The following is an 18,696-nucleotide window of genomic DNA, read 5'->3' on the forward strand; positions in this document are numbered from 1 at the left end:
GATCAGGTGATATACTGGCCAGAGCATGCCACCTAGTGGTGGACTAGAATAACTCCTCAGTTTCTGAACAATCCTAGACAATCCAATATTTATCTTTCACATGTGCGTCATTGCATATGTTTATTATGTTATAACTATTGTGTTTGAATAATACAATATTCACTGTAAATCGCTTTGGACAAAAATCTCTGCCAAATACCATAAACATAAACAGAAACATATATTACGGAAATGTGTCATTCGTGTAATGCTCTCTTAACAGACATCCTTGTTGTGATAGATACTGTGCGTAGATGTTCAATAATCTCTTTCCTGTAATAGTGAAAGTGATACCTTGTGTTCTTCAGCAGAAATGACCCAGCATGTTAACAGCAAAGGAAAGACTAGACTGAAACAGTGCATTTCTCTCTCTCTCACTAACACACAGACAGAAAGACAGACACACACACACACACACACACTTATGCACACATGCATAAGTTCTTACTAAATAACTCGAAAACCGCTGCGCCCAAAATGACACATTTTTAGTTGTATGTTGGTCTGATGGAGTCACATCAACCTATAGCCAATGGAGAAAAAAGATCTAGTGAAAAATGTAAATGCAAAAATGTGGTGATGACCTCACCAAATCATCATCACGACAACCACATTACCACTCTCTATCTCTCTCACACACACACACACAAACACACATGGACGGCCACGCATGCTCACACACGACTACCACACCATGCTCAAGGACACTTTGACAGGGTAAGGAGGAGTGAGGCTCAATCTGGCAACCCCTCCGGTTGCAGGATGACTCCTTCACCTCTTGAGCCACTGCCTGTTTGTTCCTTGAGCAATTCTATGCGACCTTTATCTGAAGTTCCAGGGCTGATAACAGGAATGAATGTGGTATTGTGTATTATTCTAAACAGACAAAGATGATGTCCACTGTCTGCGTCATAAAATGAGAGGGTGTGATTTTCACAGTTGAGAACCACTCCAAGTTTTTCTGGGACTTCTTCGGCATCCACCATAAACGGGGGTTCAGTGTTGGTGCGTAGCCCACTTCCTTCCTCATGCTGTAGAACCCAGAAGCCATTCTCGGGGGTTAAAGGGACTCTGTGTCCCCTCAGTGTCTCTCTGCACACTCCCACACACTCTGTGTTCCCTCGGTGATTCTCTGCACACTCCAACACACTCCGTGTTCCCTTGGTGATTCTCTGCACACTCCAACACACTCCGTGTCCCCTCGGTGATTCTCTGCACACTCCAACACACCAGCACCCTTTCACAAACACCTCCCAGCTATGCTTTCCTGAGCTGAAACGCTCTTTACACAAAACATAAGGAAACAATGTTTCGATCTTAACAATGTCTTCTTGTCCCGACCACGTCACGGTTTTCCCATGGTCACAGAGTGTCAGAAAATGAGGAACAGTTGCTGGGTCCAAGGTCAGAGTAACTGAGGAAAACAGTCACACTATAGTATTGAATGCTATTGTATATGGCATTATGAGTGTTATATGTAATATATACAAGGTCCCACCTTTTATTGTCTCCAATGTGGCCCAGTCTGTGTGAAAATTAAGAGGTCAAACATCTAGGATCTCATATTCTTTACAAAATGATAGCCTCATATGATGCATTTGAGACTTACCCTTAATCTGGATGACTTCAGTGTCTGTACCAACTCCTGTGTCTGATATTTTTGCAGACTCTTTGTGAAAACATACTAAACTAAGTTATACTGTCTTAAATGCCATTCTATGTAATTCCAAATTTACAAATACCAATGTTTCAAAAAGTTTACCTGTAAGAGGAGTTGCTTCTTCTGAAAAAAAAACATATAATTGAGTAATTGGAATACTTGTACATATTGTTAACATCCTCTAAATTGTTATAGAGTAGTACCTGCTTCTTTGGGGGATTGTAGGAATTCTGGACATTTGATTAAGCCTGTCAGAGAATGTCAAATATAAATATGCTTGAATAGATTACATCGATTACATTGCACTTCACTGTTTACTCTGGATAATGACCCTTATAAATGGGTCGAGTGAGAACAGTCTATTTCAGTGTAAATTTTACATTTTCCATCTCTACTTTAAGCACTTTTATGGACAAAAAGTTTTTTTTTATTTTACATTCCTCATTAAGAAAAGAAGACTATTATTTCCCTAAAATAAACCCATATAAAAATAAAGCTTATCTGGGAAGTTTTCTTTTTTCGAATGCATCTATGACTGATTTGTCTCAAACTGAAAAGCACAATCCAGAAATAATAGTACATTGTATTCTCAGTGAGAACATTAAAAGCAAGGTGACATACGGACTTGGATGACACACTCACATTTTATTAATGTTTAAAACATAAATGTCATTATTGATAAAGAACTAGAAATCAGGGGTCTATTGCACAAAACTAGGATAAGGGATTAAGCCGGGATATCTTGGTTATCATGGCTCAATTTATCTGTGATCCAGTTGCACAAAAGCGGGATAGGGGGCAGCAGGATATGTTATGGTATAAATCACCATGGGGATTTATTCTGTGGAGCTAGCCTGCTCCAGACCAGGCTAAGTTCCAGGATCTATTTAATCTCATCCCTTATCTCAGTCAGCAGTCACCACAAACGGAAACCAATAGTTATTCCACTGCCCACTACACATTGTTATCACATATAACTAGACCCACTGTCATTATTTAAACGTTTGTGATCATTAATTAACTTTTACATACTCGCCATTCCCGACCTGTCATGCGACAATGTGATGTCACGGGAGTGCTGTAACCATTTCACACGTGGTGGTCGCGGAACTAGTTGCAATATTCTCCTTAACAGAGGTGTTGCTGTTTGTTGTGAGAAGGCTATCTACCTACTTCACACCGTAGAAGAAGCAATGAAGCCGCTCTAGTTGCCATGGTGAATCAGTGAATCTGTGATAGGTGGCGGGGTCTATTTGAGGGAGCCGTGAGCGCGCACTTATCCAGGATAGGTTTCACCTGGCTTGATGAATCCGTGTCTGCTCATCCTGGCTTGCTCGTTGTGCAACCAATTAAGCCTGTACACTCTTGTTTTGGATTCATTGAGCGCAGCTCAGTAGCTTATCCCGGATGTCTTAATTCTGCTTTTGTGCAACAGGCCCCTGCTGTATAAAATATAAAAATATTTTGATATCCAGTAATCACAAGGATGAACGTGTCATTAAGAAAAGTCGTGAAAAGATGAAAAGAAAAGTGATACAGCGTTCTTTAGTCTTCTTCAATTGTGGGTCATTCTACAGAAATGGACACTTTTCTGTCCTGACACTTTACAGATCTGTTACACTTTGAAAAACACTTAATTATTGCATTGTACTTCTAAGAAAAACAAAATGTTAATTGAACAATCACATGTTTTGAGTCATCAAAGTGACAGTATTTATTTTTAAATCGATAGGATTCCAAGCACTACAGAGTGCCAGTCCCAACCCCCATGTATACAGATTGAGGGCCAAATTCTGAGACCAAAAAAATGTTTTTGAAATAGTTTAACTGCAATAATGCATGCATAACTATCACATTAATTATATAAGCAAATATTTAAATACAGAATATCAAATTAATATGATTATTTTATTTAAAATGCATCTGTCCCAGGGAGTCATATCACTGGTGTTACTGCACAAAAAAACTCTTTTTTTGAAATAGAAGCAATCATACTAATGACACCACTGGACTTCCTTTTAGTTAATACATGAAGGTCTCTGAAGAAAGGCACATGTGAAATCCACAGCCTCCTGTCATTTATCAGAAATTGTAGCATTTATATTGATTTCGGTAACACTTTAAATTAACACACCCATATTCATCATTAATTAGCCAGTAACTAACATATTTGTTAGTCAGATATTGTCCCAGTTATCACTCGTGAATTACTACTTTACAAGGCTTGATCATATTCCACCCTTAACAGACCAATAACTAAGACTTTTTGATCTGTTTGATCTACTGCCCTCTGGGAAGAGGTACAGAAGCCTGCGCTCCCGCACTACCAGACTCACCAACAGCTTCATACACCAAGCTGTAAGGATGCTGAACTCTCTCCCTCCTCTCCCCCCTCCACCCTCAGCTACATAACACCCTGGACATTGGACCCACAATGGCCGCCTGCACTACTCCACCTGCACACTTGAACACTTGCACACTTGTACACTTTACAACTTGGTGTTGTTGTCCTGAAAACACAACACTTCTGCTGCTCTTACAATAACTTGCACCACTATGCCACTTTCTTTATTACTTAGGTCAAACAGTATTTTATAGTATTTTACAGTATTTGCACTAGTATTTTATTGACTGTCTATGCACAATTTCAAAAAAAAATTTTGCTGCTCTTATTTTTTCAATTATTATATGTGCCCTCTTATTCACTTATTTACTTACTTTTTTTGTTTACTTGAATGTTATGTTGTCTGTGGACTTAAAATTGGTCAAATATGTCTTGTCTTCACCGTGGGATAGTGAGAAACGTAATTTCGATCTCTTTGTATGTCTGGAACATGTGAAGGAATTGACAATAAAGCTGACTTTGACTTTGACTTTGACTTAAGTAGATATTACTTCCTACTGATTATTGCTGGTAAATTAGGAGGCAATAGGACACGAATTATGATAATAACAGGCAATGCATAGTTCTGGCCTTATTATTACAGAACCCATTCTGTGGGGTTAAAGGGACTCCACGTTTTCTCTGTGATCTCACACTGCACACCCCTATGCACCAGCTACCATCCACCATTATTTCCCATCTGTGCTTTCCTGAATTGAATCTCTCCTTACAAAGAGCATGAGGAAAACCATCCTCATCATTTGTGGGCGACTTAGAACTTTACCACTGGCATTTAGTGTCAGAAAAGGAGGAAGTGTATCTGGATCCAGAATAAGCCTTTCTAGAGAAACCAAATACAATTTTGCATCAATTAATGGATTCAACATTATTGCAGTACCTAGTATGCGTTCATACCTGTAAGGTTGGGAAGATCTTACCATTCATCATTGGTAACATACTCCACACTGTGTGATATACAAAAAAGAAAAATTGTACTATGGAAAATATATTTTCCTCTCCAAAATTAGTAATTAAGTATAAGTAAGTATAAGTAGAAATACTTTTTTGATCCCGTGAGGGAAATTTGGTCTCTGCATTTAACCCAATTGGTGAATTAGTGAAACACAAACAGCACACAGTGTACACACAGTGAGGTGAAGTACACACTAATCCCGGCGCAGTGAGCTGCCTGCTACAACGGCTGCCCCCAAAGTGCAAAGGAGTCGTCTGGGAGGCGTCAGGGAGTGAGGGAGTGTTTACCAACAAGTGAAAACTGCGTACCTGGAATTTCTATGACATCGGGCTTTTGATCAACTCCTTTGTGGCTGAAATGGTGTTGCGATGAGTTTTCTTGAGAATCTTGTAGAATAGAACCACAACACAGCACATTAGAGTTCAGTTTTCCACCTCATACAACCTTGATGTCATGTTAAATATAGTAGTAGGTCTTATTAGGCTAATAATAGTTAATTTTACTGTAGGGCAATAATCCCAGATATCAAAAGCCCTCAAAAATAAAATATCATTAAAATGTGTGTAGGGTCCTCACATGGAAGATCTGACGTTCATTTTCAGTGAGCATGCAAGCAGAATTTACGCATCAGTGTACATTTACAGGTCTCTGTTATGTGGTAAGCTACTGTATCTTGCCTCTTTGGCAAAGTGAAACTAAATTCACTGTGGTGTCAGTCAAAGACAAAACAATTATACACGGTAAGTTACTTTCACTATTGACTGACAATGGGTTACCATCGAAAATATAGGCTGGAAAAAGCAACACTTACCCTGATATTGTTCAAATTACTGAAAAAAAACAATGTTTATTTATTAGTTGCTTATATCTTGTGACAGTGCGTCTTCAGCTGTGCTCCATACGTGTCTCTCGCCTCTCCCCTAATCACTTTTAACCGTCATTACCAATTTGCAAATGATGGGGAATAACTACTCATCATGAGATGTACAGTATTTCGTAATATCTTTATTCTAATTATGTTTCCCATTGTAATCGTGTAATTTGTAATGTTTTGCATGGACGTGTGCTGGTGCACGTTCATGGATGATGGAAGGATGGTGTGTTGTGCACCCGTAAATATGACTGTTGACAAAGCGCTCTTAAAATAACATATAGACAACTCACCATAGACTTCTGACCAGGTTTCTCTTGGTCAGTGGCAAAATGCGTTTTTAGGTAGTGTACAATAGCGATTTTTAGACAATGCATTAGGCCACTCCCTAGGTTGTTAAATACCACACCTGGGTGCATTGTTTAAAAAACAGACGTGCACAATAAGAAAATAAACTTTGTGCCGGGTGGGAAATGAGTTTTACGCCATGCACCAGAGTGCAAAATAGGGGCTAAAGTGTTCACAAATATGTACGTGTATGCTATAAGTATACTCTGTATTGAAACATCCAAAGTAGATTTTTAAAGTATTTAGCATTTTTAACCTGGGCCCTATAGGATGTTTTTAGTTACTTCCATATCAACAAAACAACTGAGATCTGTTCAGTAGAACTCTGCTAATACTGGCAATATTTAGCACCTACAACGCGCACATATGGGAGAAAAATGATAACGTCACAGTAATCTGCTTTTTTGTTACACCACGACAAAGGTTAAACATGTCATTACAAGTGTCAACTAATATGGACAGTATTCCTGCAAAGATATATGTATGCCAGGGAGAGATACATTTCAAAATTAGTCTGAATGACGTATGCCACCAGATGAGAGATAGGTAACACTTTCACTTAACAGTATCAACTTAAGAGTAATTGTTATGATAAAAACCTAATGACACTTAATGACAGTGTTATATCATAAACATAATGTGTTATATCATAAACGTTTATTTATGTTTACTTGTTTATGACACATTCATGACAGTGTCATGTCACTCTTATGTTGATACGATTCAGCATTGGGAACTAGTAGTGTGGTGACTGTTCGTAGAACATCAGGATAAATCAGACAAACCTTATTCTATACCTCATATGTAAGTTTGACATTAACTGTCAAATACGCATGCATTGTTATTAACCTAAAAGAGAGAAAGAGAGGTTGTCATTTTAAAAAGTAGACTCATTGGAAAATATTTTTACATTTAAAGGTAAGGTCAGCGATTGTTCAGGTAGTAGAATTTGTATTAGCAGACAATTTGAGCCAAAACATGTACACTGTATATTTACTTTAAAGCAATTTTCAGTGCAATTTTATTTTTAATCTCTTTGTCATTGTAGCCACCATAAACCAGTCGCATGTGATTTCTGAACGCTAGGTGGCAATGTTGTATTACATTTCACATCTAAAAACTGTGTGAAATCATTAGAAATATGTGAGCTTCACAAGTAAGGAAGGTGCAAATATTATGTAATTTATAATGGGAAATTATTGGAAATGTTATTTCTGGTTTCTCTTCGAAACCAGGTGCATGCGATTGGTTTATTCAAATTCACTTCACCATAGAGGGCTCCACGTCTGATATCTCCATGTCATAAAGGTTGTTCTGCTGCTGAGGCTATGTCAAGGCAGGGAATCTGAAATGAGTGAGCCCTCTATGGTGAAGTGAATTTGAATGAGAAATCACATGTGATGAGAAGAGTGAATGAGAAATCACATATATACGATGAGAAGAGTGAATGAGAAACAAACTTTGAGCCAGGGTTTTTGTTTTTGTCTGGTGTAGCTGCTTCCACTAGATGTTAAAGCTTGTAGGCTTCCTAAGAGACCTTTTTATTAAACAGTGTAGCCTACTCATGGAAAGTTTTCAACATTTTGCCCATTTTATAACCTGGGCCCTATGTCTTTAGCTACTTTAATTATGGACAAAACAAAAGAAATCTGTTAGCTACAGTAGTATTCTGCAACTGGCAATATAAGCACACAATGTCACAATTAACTACTTTATTTAGAGGCAGCCGTGGCCTAGTTAGCGCTTCGGACTTGTAACCGGAGGGTTGCCGGTTCGAACCCCGACCAGTAGGCATTGCTGAAGTGCCCTTGAGCAAGGCACCTAACCCCTCACTGCTCCCCGAGTGCTGCTGTTGTTGCAGGCAGCTCACTGCGCCGGGATTAGTGTGTGCTTCACCTCACTGTGTGCTGAGTGTGTTTCACTAATTCATGGATTGGGATAAATGCAGAGACCAAATTTCCCTACTTATACTTATTTTACTTCACTTATGAGGCTAAAGGTGCCATTGCAACTGTCAACCCAAGGATATAGGTGAGGAGTAGATACATTCCAAATGAGTGAGAGCATTGCACTGTAGTCTGCAACGACTTACATAACCAGGTGGGATTATTTTGGTTTTGCCCCAGCTGGCGGAAAACTCCCCTTCCTCAGATCCAGGATCATGGACAGATGATTCAGGAACTGAAGGTTGTGTGGTGGTGACATCTGGTTGATCATCTAGTGAGGATAAAGGTGCCATAATACCATAAAAATACTTAAATTTACAACTATTTATACATGAAAAAGTGAAAAAGTACAATGTCCTAAACTCAGTCTCACTTGTTGGAGAAAGTAGTCGATTGAGAGCAATTGTTTCTGTCATCGATGTGGTGACTTCAGCTAACTGCCTATCTATCAGTGAAAAATAATAACATTAAACATCAATTGTTTGTATAAAGTCTTGATGTCATGCCTACACATGAACAGCCATATTTTTTTTAATACAATCAAAGTGTGACATTTTTAAGAGAGCAAAACTAATTGTGGCCATAACTGTTTCACCATAACTGTTACCTTTTCTTTTGTATAGCCAGACAACAAAACACAGATGTGAGACTGCTATCAACATGGTCGGAGCCAGATTAACTGTTAGGATGATTCCATTGGTCATTGTCTGCTGCAGATCTTAGAAAGAAATTGAGGACAGCAGAGTATGAGATTTAGGTTATCTTACTGTTTTATCATTAAAATGAGTATTGAAGCTGTATTGAGTTGTAGCTGAAGTCCATTTTCTTTTGAAGTAGTCAACTGGCTTACCAGCCAGAGTTGAGTGTCTTGTCTCCAGATGACGCCACATTCAACACGCTGGGCTTTGGGCTCAACATTAAAACCATATTTTATGTACCGATAACATTAGTAGTGTTTGGTAAATATAACACTAGCATTGAAATTTTTTCCACTTCAGAAATATTTGCATTTTTCAATATGTATCATTCTTCGTCTTTTGCAACAACAAAAAAAAAAAAGCTGTGGACTAGATTGCGCTGCATGGTCCACCAATGTGGTTGACAAGATTTCCTCTCTGCACTCACCAGAGTGGACGTGTGGTATGACTTTGCTCTCTCTCCTGTCTTGATCAGACAAACCCACAGAGCACGAGACCCACTCAGACTCAGAGGGGGAGACCAGCAGCCAGGAGCTCACGCTCACCAAACCATCAGCACCTTCTGGAATGTTTGAGGGAAGTTATAGAAGCAAGAATTTGGGATATTTGAGAAATAACCCAAATCCAGATAGTCATTGCCATTATGTTTTCTTACTAATAGTGCACTTACTTTTGGTGAAGAGATTATCTTCATTTCTACCTATTATGCTTCTGTCTTCAGATGCCCAGATTAGAGTGGGTTCAGGGGACCAGCCACCTGATACACATGTCACATTCACCTGTTCCCTTGCTGACATACTTACTGACATCACTGGAATGGATCCCATTGCTGTGACCGTAATAAAGACAGGCATAATCAAACTTAAAATATATACTTGTTATAAAGTTGTTAATTTAATGAGTTAATGAGTTGGAATATGTTAAAATACCCTTTACTGTTAGGTGAACATTTGTGTCCTCATACCACTTGTCACTTATAACATGGCACCTGTACTCTCCACTGTCTGCCACTGTGAGGTTCTCCAGTTTCAGGGAAACGTTCCCATTCTCAAGGTTCTCATTTAGGGACACCCTGCCCTTGTATTGAGGGTTGCTAGGATGGTCCTGGATGTGGTGGTCTTTATACAGCAAAACTGGGGTGTCATACTCATTGAGATGATACCAGCGCACCTCTTATGATACTGCACTGATGGCAGGAGACAGTTGACAGGGCAAAATGGCCGAGGTCCCAACCCAGGAAGAAAAGGGATTATCAGGAGCAATCAGGGAAAAGATGCCTGAATCTAACAAAACAGATTTTTTTTTTTTTTTATGCACAGATTTGTTAAGAGGGAGTATTTCTGCTCAAACATAAAATCTGAATCATTTTCTAAACTTGCATGAGCTTGTTGTCCATGTTGAGTAGAGACAATCACACATAGCCATGTCAGCAGTCCTGTTAAAGGGTTCACTTCATAATTATGTTATCTACACTGAAATAATAACTTATATGGAAAAGTCTGAGTATCATATACTAAATGTAACAAACCAGTCACCCCCTAAGCACTGCTGTTTCCTAGTCAGCGACATGACTGTAAATAATTAACCCTTAAAGGAGTACCGTCACACCGGTGTGACGGGAATGTTGAGAAATGAACATTCTAAAGAATATCTGGATTCATTGAATTCAACATAGAATTTTAGAACCTTCAATTGTTGCGGAACTTAGAATGTTCAAAAACCTACACCTTTAAGGGTTAAATAGTAATCATCAGAAAAGACTTTAAAATGTGGTAATCAAATCAATATGTAAAACAGTGAAAACACTTATAGTTTAACTACCTTGGTCGACTTACCTAGATAAAGCAATAATTGGGAGATCTGTTGATGTGAAAATGGTCCCTTAAAAACAGTACAATTGTATTCTGTCCTGAGAGAGTGAATTTACTTTACCCAGTAGGTATTCAGACATTTTCATTTTTTTTCTCAGTGTATCTTTTTTTTTTTATCATGTTTTGTCATCTGTTTCAAGAATAGTTAACTCTTTGTTCATCAGGCGATGCCACAGCCATTTTTTCAAGGTCAGTTGCAGCACAGAAATATGCTATCAGAGAGACAATGAATGCCTTTTAATTCAAACTGAACCCCTTGCTGCTGCATCATTGTGAATCCAATGTCTATGAAAACTGTAGCAATTTCAGATGATGTTATAATAAACATACAAAATAACATACCTGAATCATCTGATTGAATCATCCATTCTAGTTATAAATCAGTGACTAATGGCATATTTTGTCTGTGTATACAGATACCCATGCTAAAGTTGACTAAAAAGAATAATACAAAATCATCTTTTGGAATTTGATCTTAACACCTTCATTTAAAAAAAATGAGGATAAATCCAACCTTTAAGGACACCAATTTTCTTTGTGAATGAATAATGTATCATAAATGAATAAATGTTCTTCCTTAAAATACAGGGGGCATAAGTAAGCACACCCCTATGCTAAATTCCCATAGAGGCAGGCAGAATTTTATTTTTAAAGGCCAGTTATTTCATGGATCCAGGATACTATGCATCCTAATGAAGTTGCGTTGGCCTTTGGAATAAAAACAATTAAAATAGCCCCACATCATCACATACCCTTCGCCATACTGTACCAGGATATTGGCATGGGGTACTTTCCATAAGATCTTCTCTCAATGCAAATCAAACCAGCTATAGGCTAACTGAAATGGGTATGGTGAATGGTGGAGCTATTTTTAATTCATTTAACTTATGCACAGCACTGTATATGTATAGAGTTTGATTCCAAAACGCTATAGCCACCATTCTTAGTGAATTTTCATGAATCATTTTCAAGTAATTTCAGTAGAACTGTAATAGGTTATGGGTATTTGATATATCTTTACTTAATCAAAACAACAAAACAGCAAGTTAATTGATATTACCTGAAATACATAATTAAATAACATGACTTTTTAAAGTTTTAAAAAATGGAGATATAGCGTTTTGGAACCAAACTCTTCATATACAGTCCTCCTTATTAGCCCACAGCTAAGAGCTCCACATCCCCACCTACAGGCCAACAGAGGGAAGGACACACACACATGGGCAGAGTACAAGTAAAGGCCTACACAGCTCAGACAATGGCCAAGGCAAACCCAGCAAGGACAAGCAGGTATGGAATTGTAGGCAGCAAGAACAGTTTGTAATTGTAGGAGGAAAATGTAGCTCTGGAGAGGAATGAAACCAGTTCCTCTGCTGACAAATGTACAAAAAAGTATTCTTTGTTGCAGTGAGAGAAGTTAATTACCAAAAAAGCTGTTAGACTCTCTATTTCAGAGCATCAACAATAGTGACACCTTTCAAAGAATTCCAAACTAGAGAACCCCCAGCAAGATGTTTTTTTTTTAATGAAATATTTGTTTTTGTGGCCTTTTGCCTTTATTTTTGATAGGACAGTGAGATACTGACAGGAAGTGAGTAGAAGAGAGACAGGGTGGGATCAGGAAATTACCTGGGCTAGACTTGAGTCCCCAGTACTTGGACCCATATTTGGTACGGGTGTTGTAGCCAGCTGTAATAATAATAATAATAATAATAATAATAATAATAATAATAAAATGTATTATCTTATATTAGAGTACATTATATATATAATGTACTCTAATATAAGATAATACATTGTATTATTATTATTATTATTATTATTATTATTATTATTATTATTATTATATATTATATTTCTGGTCCAATCTCATAACAATGACATCATGTGTTTTTGATATTCAATTTCACTTTTATTACACTTGTCTTTCAGGGTCCTGAGTGTGAAAAAGAGACAGTGTTTCAGTTGGTTAGCACTGGCTGGTCCAATGGCCTTCAGCATGCAATGAGTACAAAGAGAGGACCATTGTCATTCAGCGGAAGAACAGGCAGGTACCTAACAAGTAGGTTAGGTTCAAGATGTCAAATAGTTGATACAACCAAGAAGTCTGAATTATAAAATGAATAGAATATACCACTGAAAAGCAGTCATCAGTTTCAATCAATCATCAGTGTTGTTGCTATAGTGAATTGCATGAATTGAATTTGATGTTTTGAAAGTGAATAGGCAACACTTTTACTGATTCAAAGTCGTTTAATGGTGAAATTCATACATTTTGATGACATTAAAAAGCAATAAAGAGTCAATGAAAATGCTACACAAATTAAGAAAAAAGAAAACAATGTGTTAGATGCAAGTGAGGCACCCAAGTTATTTAAACGACACTTTTATTATACAACAGCAGTTGACCAAAGTGCTGTACATTAAGACAAAACAAAACAAGCAGAGGAAATAAAACAATAATACCGGTAATACAGAATACTTGAATTTCCCCTGGGGATCAATAAAGTATCTATCTATCTATCTATCTATCTAGAAGTAATCAGTTAACAAAACTAGACCAAAGAAGTAAAATAATAAATCAGTAGCCTACAAATGCTGCTAGTACTACTAAAAATAATCTAAAATCAAGCAGGTATCATTTCTTAGCACAGAGTGCAACCCAAATAGCATATTATATTTTGGTTGTATCCCAATTCCCAAAAATGTTAGGTACAATACAAATGAAAACAGAATGTGATGGTGTGCAAATAATATCAACTCATGAACAACATAAACAACATATAACATGTTGAAACTGATCAATTTTACTATTATGAAAAATATACAACTATTTTGTATTTGAAGCTAGCAAAACTTCTCAAAGAGCTGGAACAAGGGAAATGTTGTGAACTACTACAGAAAACCATTTTCATAACTAATGATTAGACCCCAAAAACGGTATTAGACCAATCAAAAATCATAATAATATTAGGAAACTGTCCAGATTGAAGAGAAGGATCGTCCAACTTGCTATTAGTGCACAGCTCAAAGGTCTGCATCTGTGATGGTACGGGGGCACATTGTTGATAGCTTGCATGTCTGGAAAGATAAATAATACATGATTACAGTCATTTCCTGTATTAGCCGCGTTGTGTAAAAGGCACAGGACAGTTTTATGCAATGTTAAAAGAAACAAATTTCATATAATACCATATTAATTGCCCTCGTGTATTAACCTCATAGCTGAAGAAATGTAGCAAAATCAATGTATATAGTACGGTATAACCCCTTAAACCCCAAATCTCCTTAGGGCCTCTTTAAATACTCACAATTGTGGGAGTGTGGTGCTATTCTGCTCTCTCTTCTGTCCTGATCAGACAGACCCACAGAGCAGGAGACCCACTCAGACTCAGAGGGGGAGACCAGCAGCCAGGAGCTCACTCTCACCAAACCATCATCACCTGAGAGATACACACATACAGTATAGTGGAAAGGTCTGCTCATCACCTGTTCACTGCTTGTAGTTTAATTATCCAATTACTACAGTATCTGATCACAAATCAGGAAGAGACAAGTAGCCAATAACTCACGCAAACCATCATTTTCTGAAAGATGGAACTGTGTGGTTAAAATAGTAAAAGCACATCCCACCTAACACTATTACGTTGTGGCAATGTTGTGATTACGTACCACATTGGTTGCTACAACATAGTTGGATAACGCTATATCCCAGTTATACGCAATGCATAACACAATTGCAAGTATTTATGTATGATATGATCTTACTAGCTGCATTCATAATAATATTACACATACAGCACAAATGTTGGCTGCTCAAGCAAAGCCCAGGCAGAGCAAAACAGAAGGATTTGTCCACAAGCACATTGGAGATCATGCATGTTCAGTTCTCATAGAAATTATTAATATAGTTGTATATGTAGTAGGGCTGTCAATCGATTAAAACAATTAATCTAATTAATTACATACTCTGTGATTAATTAATCTAAATTAATTGCATATATAATTTTTGCGCTGAAAGTTTTTTAAATATTTAAATTTAAATGAATCATTGAATAATCAGCATTAGTGACATTCAATTTTAAAAATACTTTTATTATTACTTTCACTGTTCAAATAATGGCCATAATAATCTATGATATGACCTAATATGCTGAGGAAATAAATTCAAAAGTGCTTCGGGAAGAACTTTTTTTTTACATACAAGGCATTTCAGGCCACAGATATAACCTAGGGGACACAATGAAAATAAATGAACACTCCCCTCAATGTCAACACTATTTTGACACCGGTGATATGCAAATTCCTTGCTGCAGACATTGTAGAGGACTTTATTTTAATCAACACTTTATTTTTATCAACACCATCAGGCTTTTTTTAAAAGTAAATGTTCCAATCAATGATCTAAGCAGCACATTTTCATCTCTCTCCTTCATTTTACAGTCTAATTGTTACTGACTAACGGCTCTGGGTCAAAGGTCATAGGGAATCGATTAATCTGCTTTATTTTTTTTAATCAGTTATTTTTTCTCAAATTAATTAATCAAAATTAATCAGTTATTTTGACAGCCCTAATATGTAGATATGCTTACCTGTGATGAAGAGATGGTTTCTAGATGGTACGTGTACATTTCCAAGTGCCCAGTAGAGAGAGGGTTCAGGAGACCAGCCATCGGACACACAGGTAACAGTCACCTGACCGCTTTCATCAGCATCACTAAATGACATCACAGGAATATCTCCCACTACTAGCAGAGCAACAAAACATGTAAGCAGTAGCTAATGTAAGCAGTATCAATATTGAAACAGGCGATGTAAGCAGTAGCTAACGTAAGCAGTATCAATATTGAAATATTGTATGAATGACTCAAAGGGGGATATCACATATGCCTTTTTAAAGCCTTTTTTTAACATGGCACCTACAAAACAGGTGATGTAAGCAGTAGCTAACGTAAGCAGTATCAATATTGAAATACTGTATGAATGACTCAAAGGGGGATATCAGATACGCCTTTTTTTTTTACATGGCACCTACCTTTCACTGTTACGTTGACCTTGGCCATATCGTACCAGACATCACTCTCTACGTAGCACATGTACTCTCCTCTGTCTGCCAGAGTGAGGTTCTCCAGTTTCAGGGAGACGTTCCCGTTCTCCAGGTTCCCAACCAGAGACGCTCGAGTACCCGTGTACCGAGGGTCGGCGGCCTGCTGCTGGATATGCTGGTCCTTGTAGAGCAGAACTGGGTGGTCAAACCCGTTGGGCTGGTACCAGCGCACCTCAAATGATACTGCACTGATGGCAGGAGAAAGACGACAGGGTAAGGTGACGGATGACCCGACCCAGCCAGGAACTGACGCTTCGGATCCCAACAAGATAAAAACGGCAGGATCACAATCTAGAAAATGCAATTTCAAATTAATTCAAAATGGGAGTTTATGGTTTCCATACATTATATTATAATGGCAAGAGTGACATCTAACCTGAAACAACATGTCCTTGTACTGGAGAGGTAATCAAACATAGCCAAATCATCAGCATACCTGTCAATACAGATATATCTGTGACTGAAATACTGTTGTAAGTAAATGACAGCATTTGCAATGCACAGCACCGCCACCCCCCCCTCATTAATTGCGTTGAAATTATCATCATATAATCTAGGATGTTTTGAAGTCAACGGCATATCTCAAAAAAAAAAAAAAATTAAAAGAAAGAAGAAACAATGGTTAGGACCAATTGAAATTAAAATGACTTACCTGGTGATAGAAAAGTCATTCTTTGATACAAGACTTTTGATTCTAAAATGAGTATGTTACTATTTCAAAGTTTAGTATTTCAATGTGTGCTTTGGACGTGAGTAGGAAGAAATAACTGGACTTGATATCTGTGAGTAGCAGTATGGATCATTCAGACAGCCCCCCCCACACACACCCCATCAACATTTTGTTCTCTCTGTATCAGTCATACTATTTTGTTTAAACAGTTACCAAGTGATGAAAACTATGTCAGGGTCATCCCTAAAATAAAGCCATGAAGGGATTAAGTGACCATCACAATAGAATGAGGGAAAACATTGTCATATTTCATATTAAAATTAACCAGCCTTTCAAAGTTATTCAAGGATTTTATTCTGACCAATACAAACATAAAAATTAAAGGTGTAGGATTATATTGAGTCATTACTACCACTTTTAGACTATTACACAGCCTGAAGCAGGCATTTCAAAGTAGATATTTAACAGCATACAGTGTTGACAACTGACATTCTCTGCTTGTTATCATTAAATTGAAAGTGAAAAGGCGATGTTTGTTGTTAATAACAATATTTTGTTGTATTGCTTTAATAGATTAAGTTAAAAAATAAGCCATTACCAGAATGGGTGTTCCAGATAAAAATGTCTCTGCCCCAACACTTTATTGTTTTTATTTACAGTCTGCACATGGAAAATACAAAAAAAGAGTTACAAGAAATGTTAGTGAGGAACAATATACCGGCCCACTGCAGGAACATTTACAAAAAAAAAAAACCTAACAAAAGGTCTTTACATTGCTCTGTTCTCTCGTTTTGTACAGTCACAGTCAAAATGTGCATCAGCCTCGTCCGTCTCTCCTCTCCCTCCCTCGAGCATTGTGGGCCCGGAGACTCCAGGCTCACCTAAATGTAAAACTGCAGAATACAAACAACTCTTCAAATTGTAGTCTACATTCGCCTGCCATCCTGTCAATGTAGCTGCTCTAATACTGCATCAAACACACAGGCAAGTTGTGTTATTTTCAACCCATATTGTGTAACAAATAGAAAAGAAAACAACACAAACTGTGTTGTTCCTACCTGGACACAGCGATGTGTGAAAAAAACAATGCAAGTTGTGTTGTTTTCAACACATTCATGCACCTCATACATGCTCAATAACTTGAGGAGTTGTGATGATGTACATGCTGATAGTTGCCACTAGAGGTCTTACTATCATGCTGACTGTCACATCCCTTCCTTTGAACAACTGTATTTTTGGTCTGTGAAACAGGCCTGGTTGCAGTCAGCAGCTTGCATTTAAAGTATCCCAAAAAAAAGGAAAAAATCCCAAATAAACAATAAACATGATACATGCATGCGTGTGTGTGTGTGTGTGTGTGTGTGTTGTAGTGGAACATGGACAATAGGATGTGCTATACAATAGGATGATGAAATTGTAGTGAGAGTGAATGGAATGTGAGAGAGTGAGAGTTCATATAATGATGTTTCTAAACAAAGTTCGGGAGGAGCCCGTAGGGTTGATTGACAGCCATCACTCACCCCACTTCTGTTCGTAGGGAACAAAACCCTCCTAACTGCCCCTTACGTCATGCTGGAGTTGCAATGCTGTGCAATGCACAGTTGGAGCAATGTTGGAGTCCCCTGCTGCTTCTCCATTTCATTATTAGCTCTATGCTTTGTGATCTCGCCGCTGGAGCAAAATTGGTGTCGTGAAGCCCGAAATGGATGCCCGACTAGTGCCCAAAAAGCGTTGCCATATGGCCGCCGAGTGGAGGGACTTGCCTAAAAGGACTTTGGTATAACTACAAAGTGGGGTCTGGGTCTGTGGTTGCGCAGCAGTTGCTAGGCAATAATGTAAACTCTGAACTCTGTTTGTGCTGCCAGTCAACAAAAAGTATGCCTTTTCTGTGTACGTAGGCTTAGGCTAACGGGATTTAATGTACGATAAACACAGCCAAGAACAAAACTGTTTAAAACTAGCAGAAATTATAATCAGAAGTTAATTTTCACCTAAAACCGGGACAATTCGTGTCCCGGGAAATATTTTTAATTATCCAGGACAGTCACTCAAAAAAGAAATCCAGTGCATGTGGCAACCCTAGATAGCAGCCCCAGGCACTGATTCCACAGCTTAGCCACTGCCATAAGC

At 37.8% G+C, this 18,696-nt stretch overlaps 2 protein-coding genes across 4 annotated transcripts; both read right to left on the bottom strand.

Annotated features, from left to right (window-relative positions):
- Window positions 1–111: 111 nt before the first annotated feature.
- LOC125297770 lies at window positions 112–11,551 on the bottom strand. The gene is made up of 13 exons (XM_048248230.1): window positions 11,542–11,551; window positions 9,848–10,090; window positions 9,589–9,747; window positions 9,346–9,480; window positions 8,828–8,938; window positions 8,594–8,665; window positions 8,294–8,491; window positions 5,364–5,489; window positions 1,903–1,947; window positions 1,802–1,822; window positions 1,649–1,708; window positions 1,538–1,564; window positions 112–1,453 (listed from the first exon to the last, which is right to left on the bottom strand). Exons 1-13 carry the CDS (start codon window positions 11,549–11,551, stop codon window positions 774–776), a joined length of 1,887 nt encoding a protein of 628 aa, XP_048104187.1. The 3' UTR covers window positions 112–773.
- A 1,770-nt stretch (window positions 11,552–13,321) lies between these two features.
- On the bottom strand, window positions 13,322–16,671 carry LOC125297573 (butyrophilin subfamily 1 member A1-like). 3 transcript variants are annotated; one of them, XM_048248018.1, is made up of 6 exons: window positions 16,549–16,671; window positions 16,273–16,332; window positions 15,825–16,148; window positions 15,382–15,537; window positions 14,101–14,232; window positions 13,322–13,870 (listed from the first exon to the last, which is right to left on the bottom strand). In XM_048248018.1, exons 1-6 carry the CDS (start codon window positions 16,565–16,567, stop codon window positions 13,749–13,751), a joined length of 813 nt encoding a protein of 270 aa, XP_048103975.1. In that variant the 5' UTR covers window positions 16,568–16,671; the 3' UTR covers window positions 13,322–13,748. The 3 variants fall into 3 exon arrangements, with proteins under 3 accessions (XP_048103975.1, XP_048103974.1, XP_048103976.1); XM_048248017.1 differs by having other exon boundaries at window positions 15,825–16,187; window positions 16,549–16,670; XM_048248019.1 differs by lacking the exon at window positions 16,273–16,332 and having other exon boundaries at window positions 15,825–16,187; window positions 16,549–16,670.
- Between the last annotated feature and the right edge of the window lie 2,025 nt (window positions 16,672–18,696).

This window comes from Alosa alosa, chromosome 7 (genome assembly GCF_017589495.1).
Source record: "Alosa alosa isolate M-15738 ecotype Scorff River chromosome 7, AALO_Geno_1.1, whole genome shotgun sequence".
NCBI classification, from domain to species: domain Eukaryota; kingdom Metazoa; phylum Chordata; class Actinopteri; order Clupeiformes; family Clupeidae; genus Alosa; species Alosa alosa.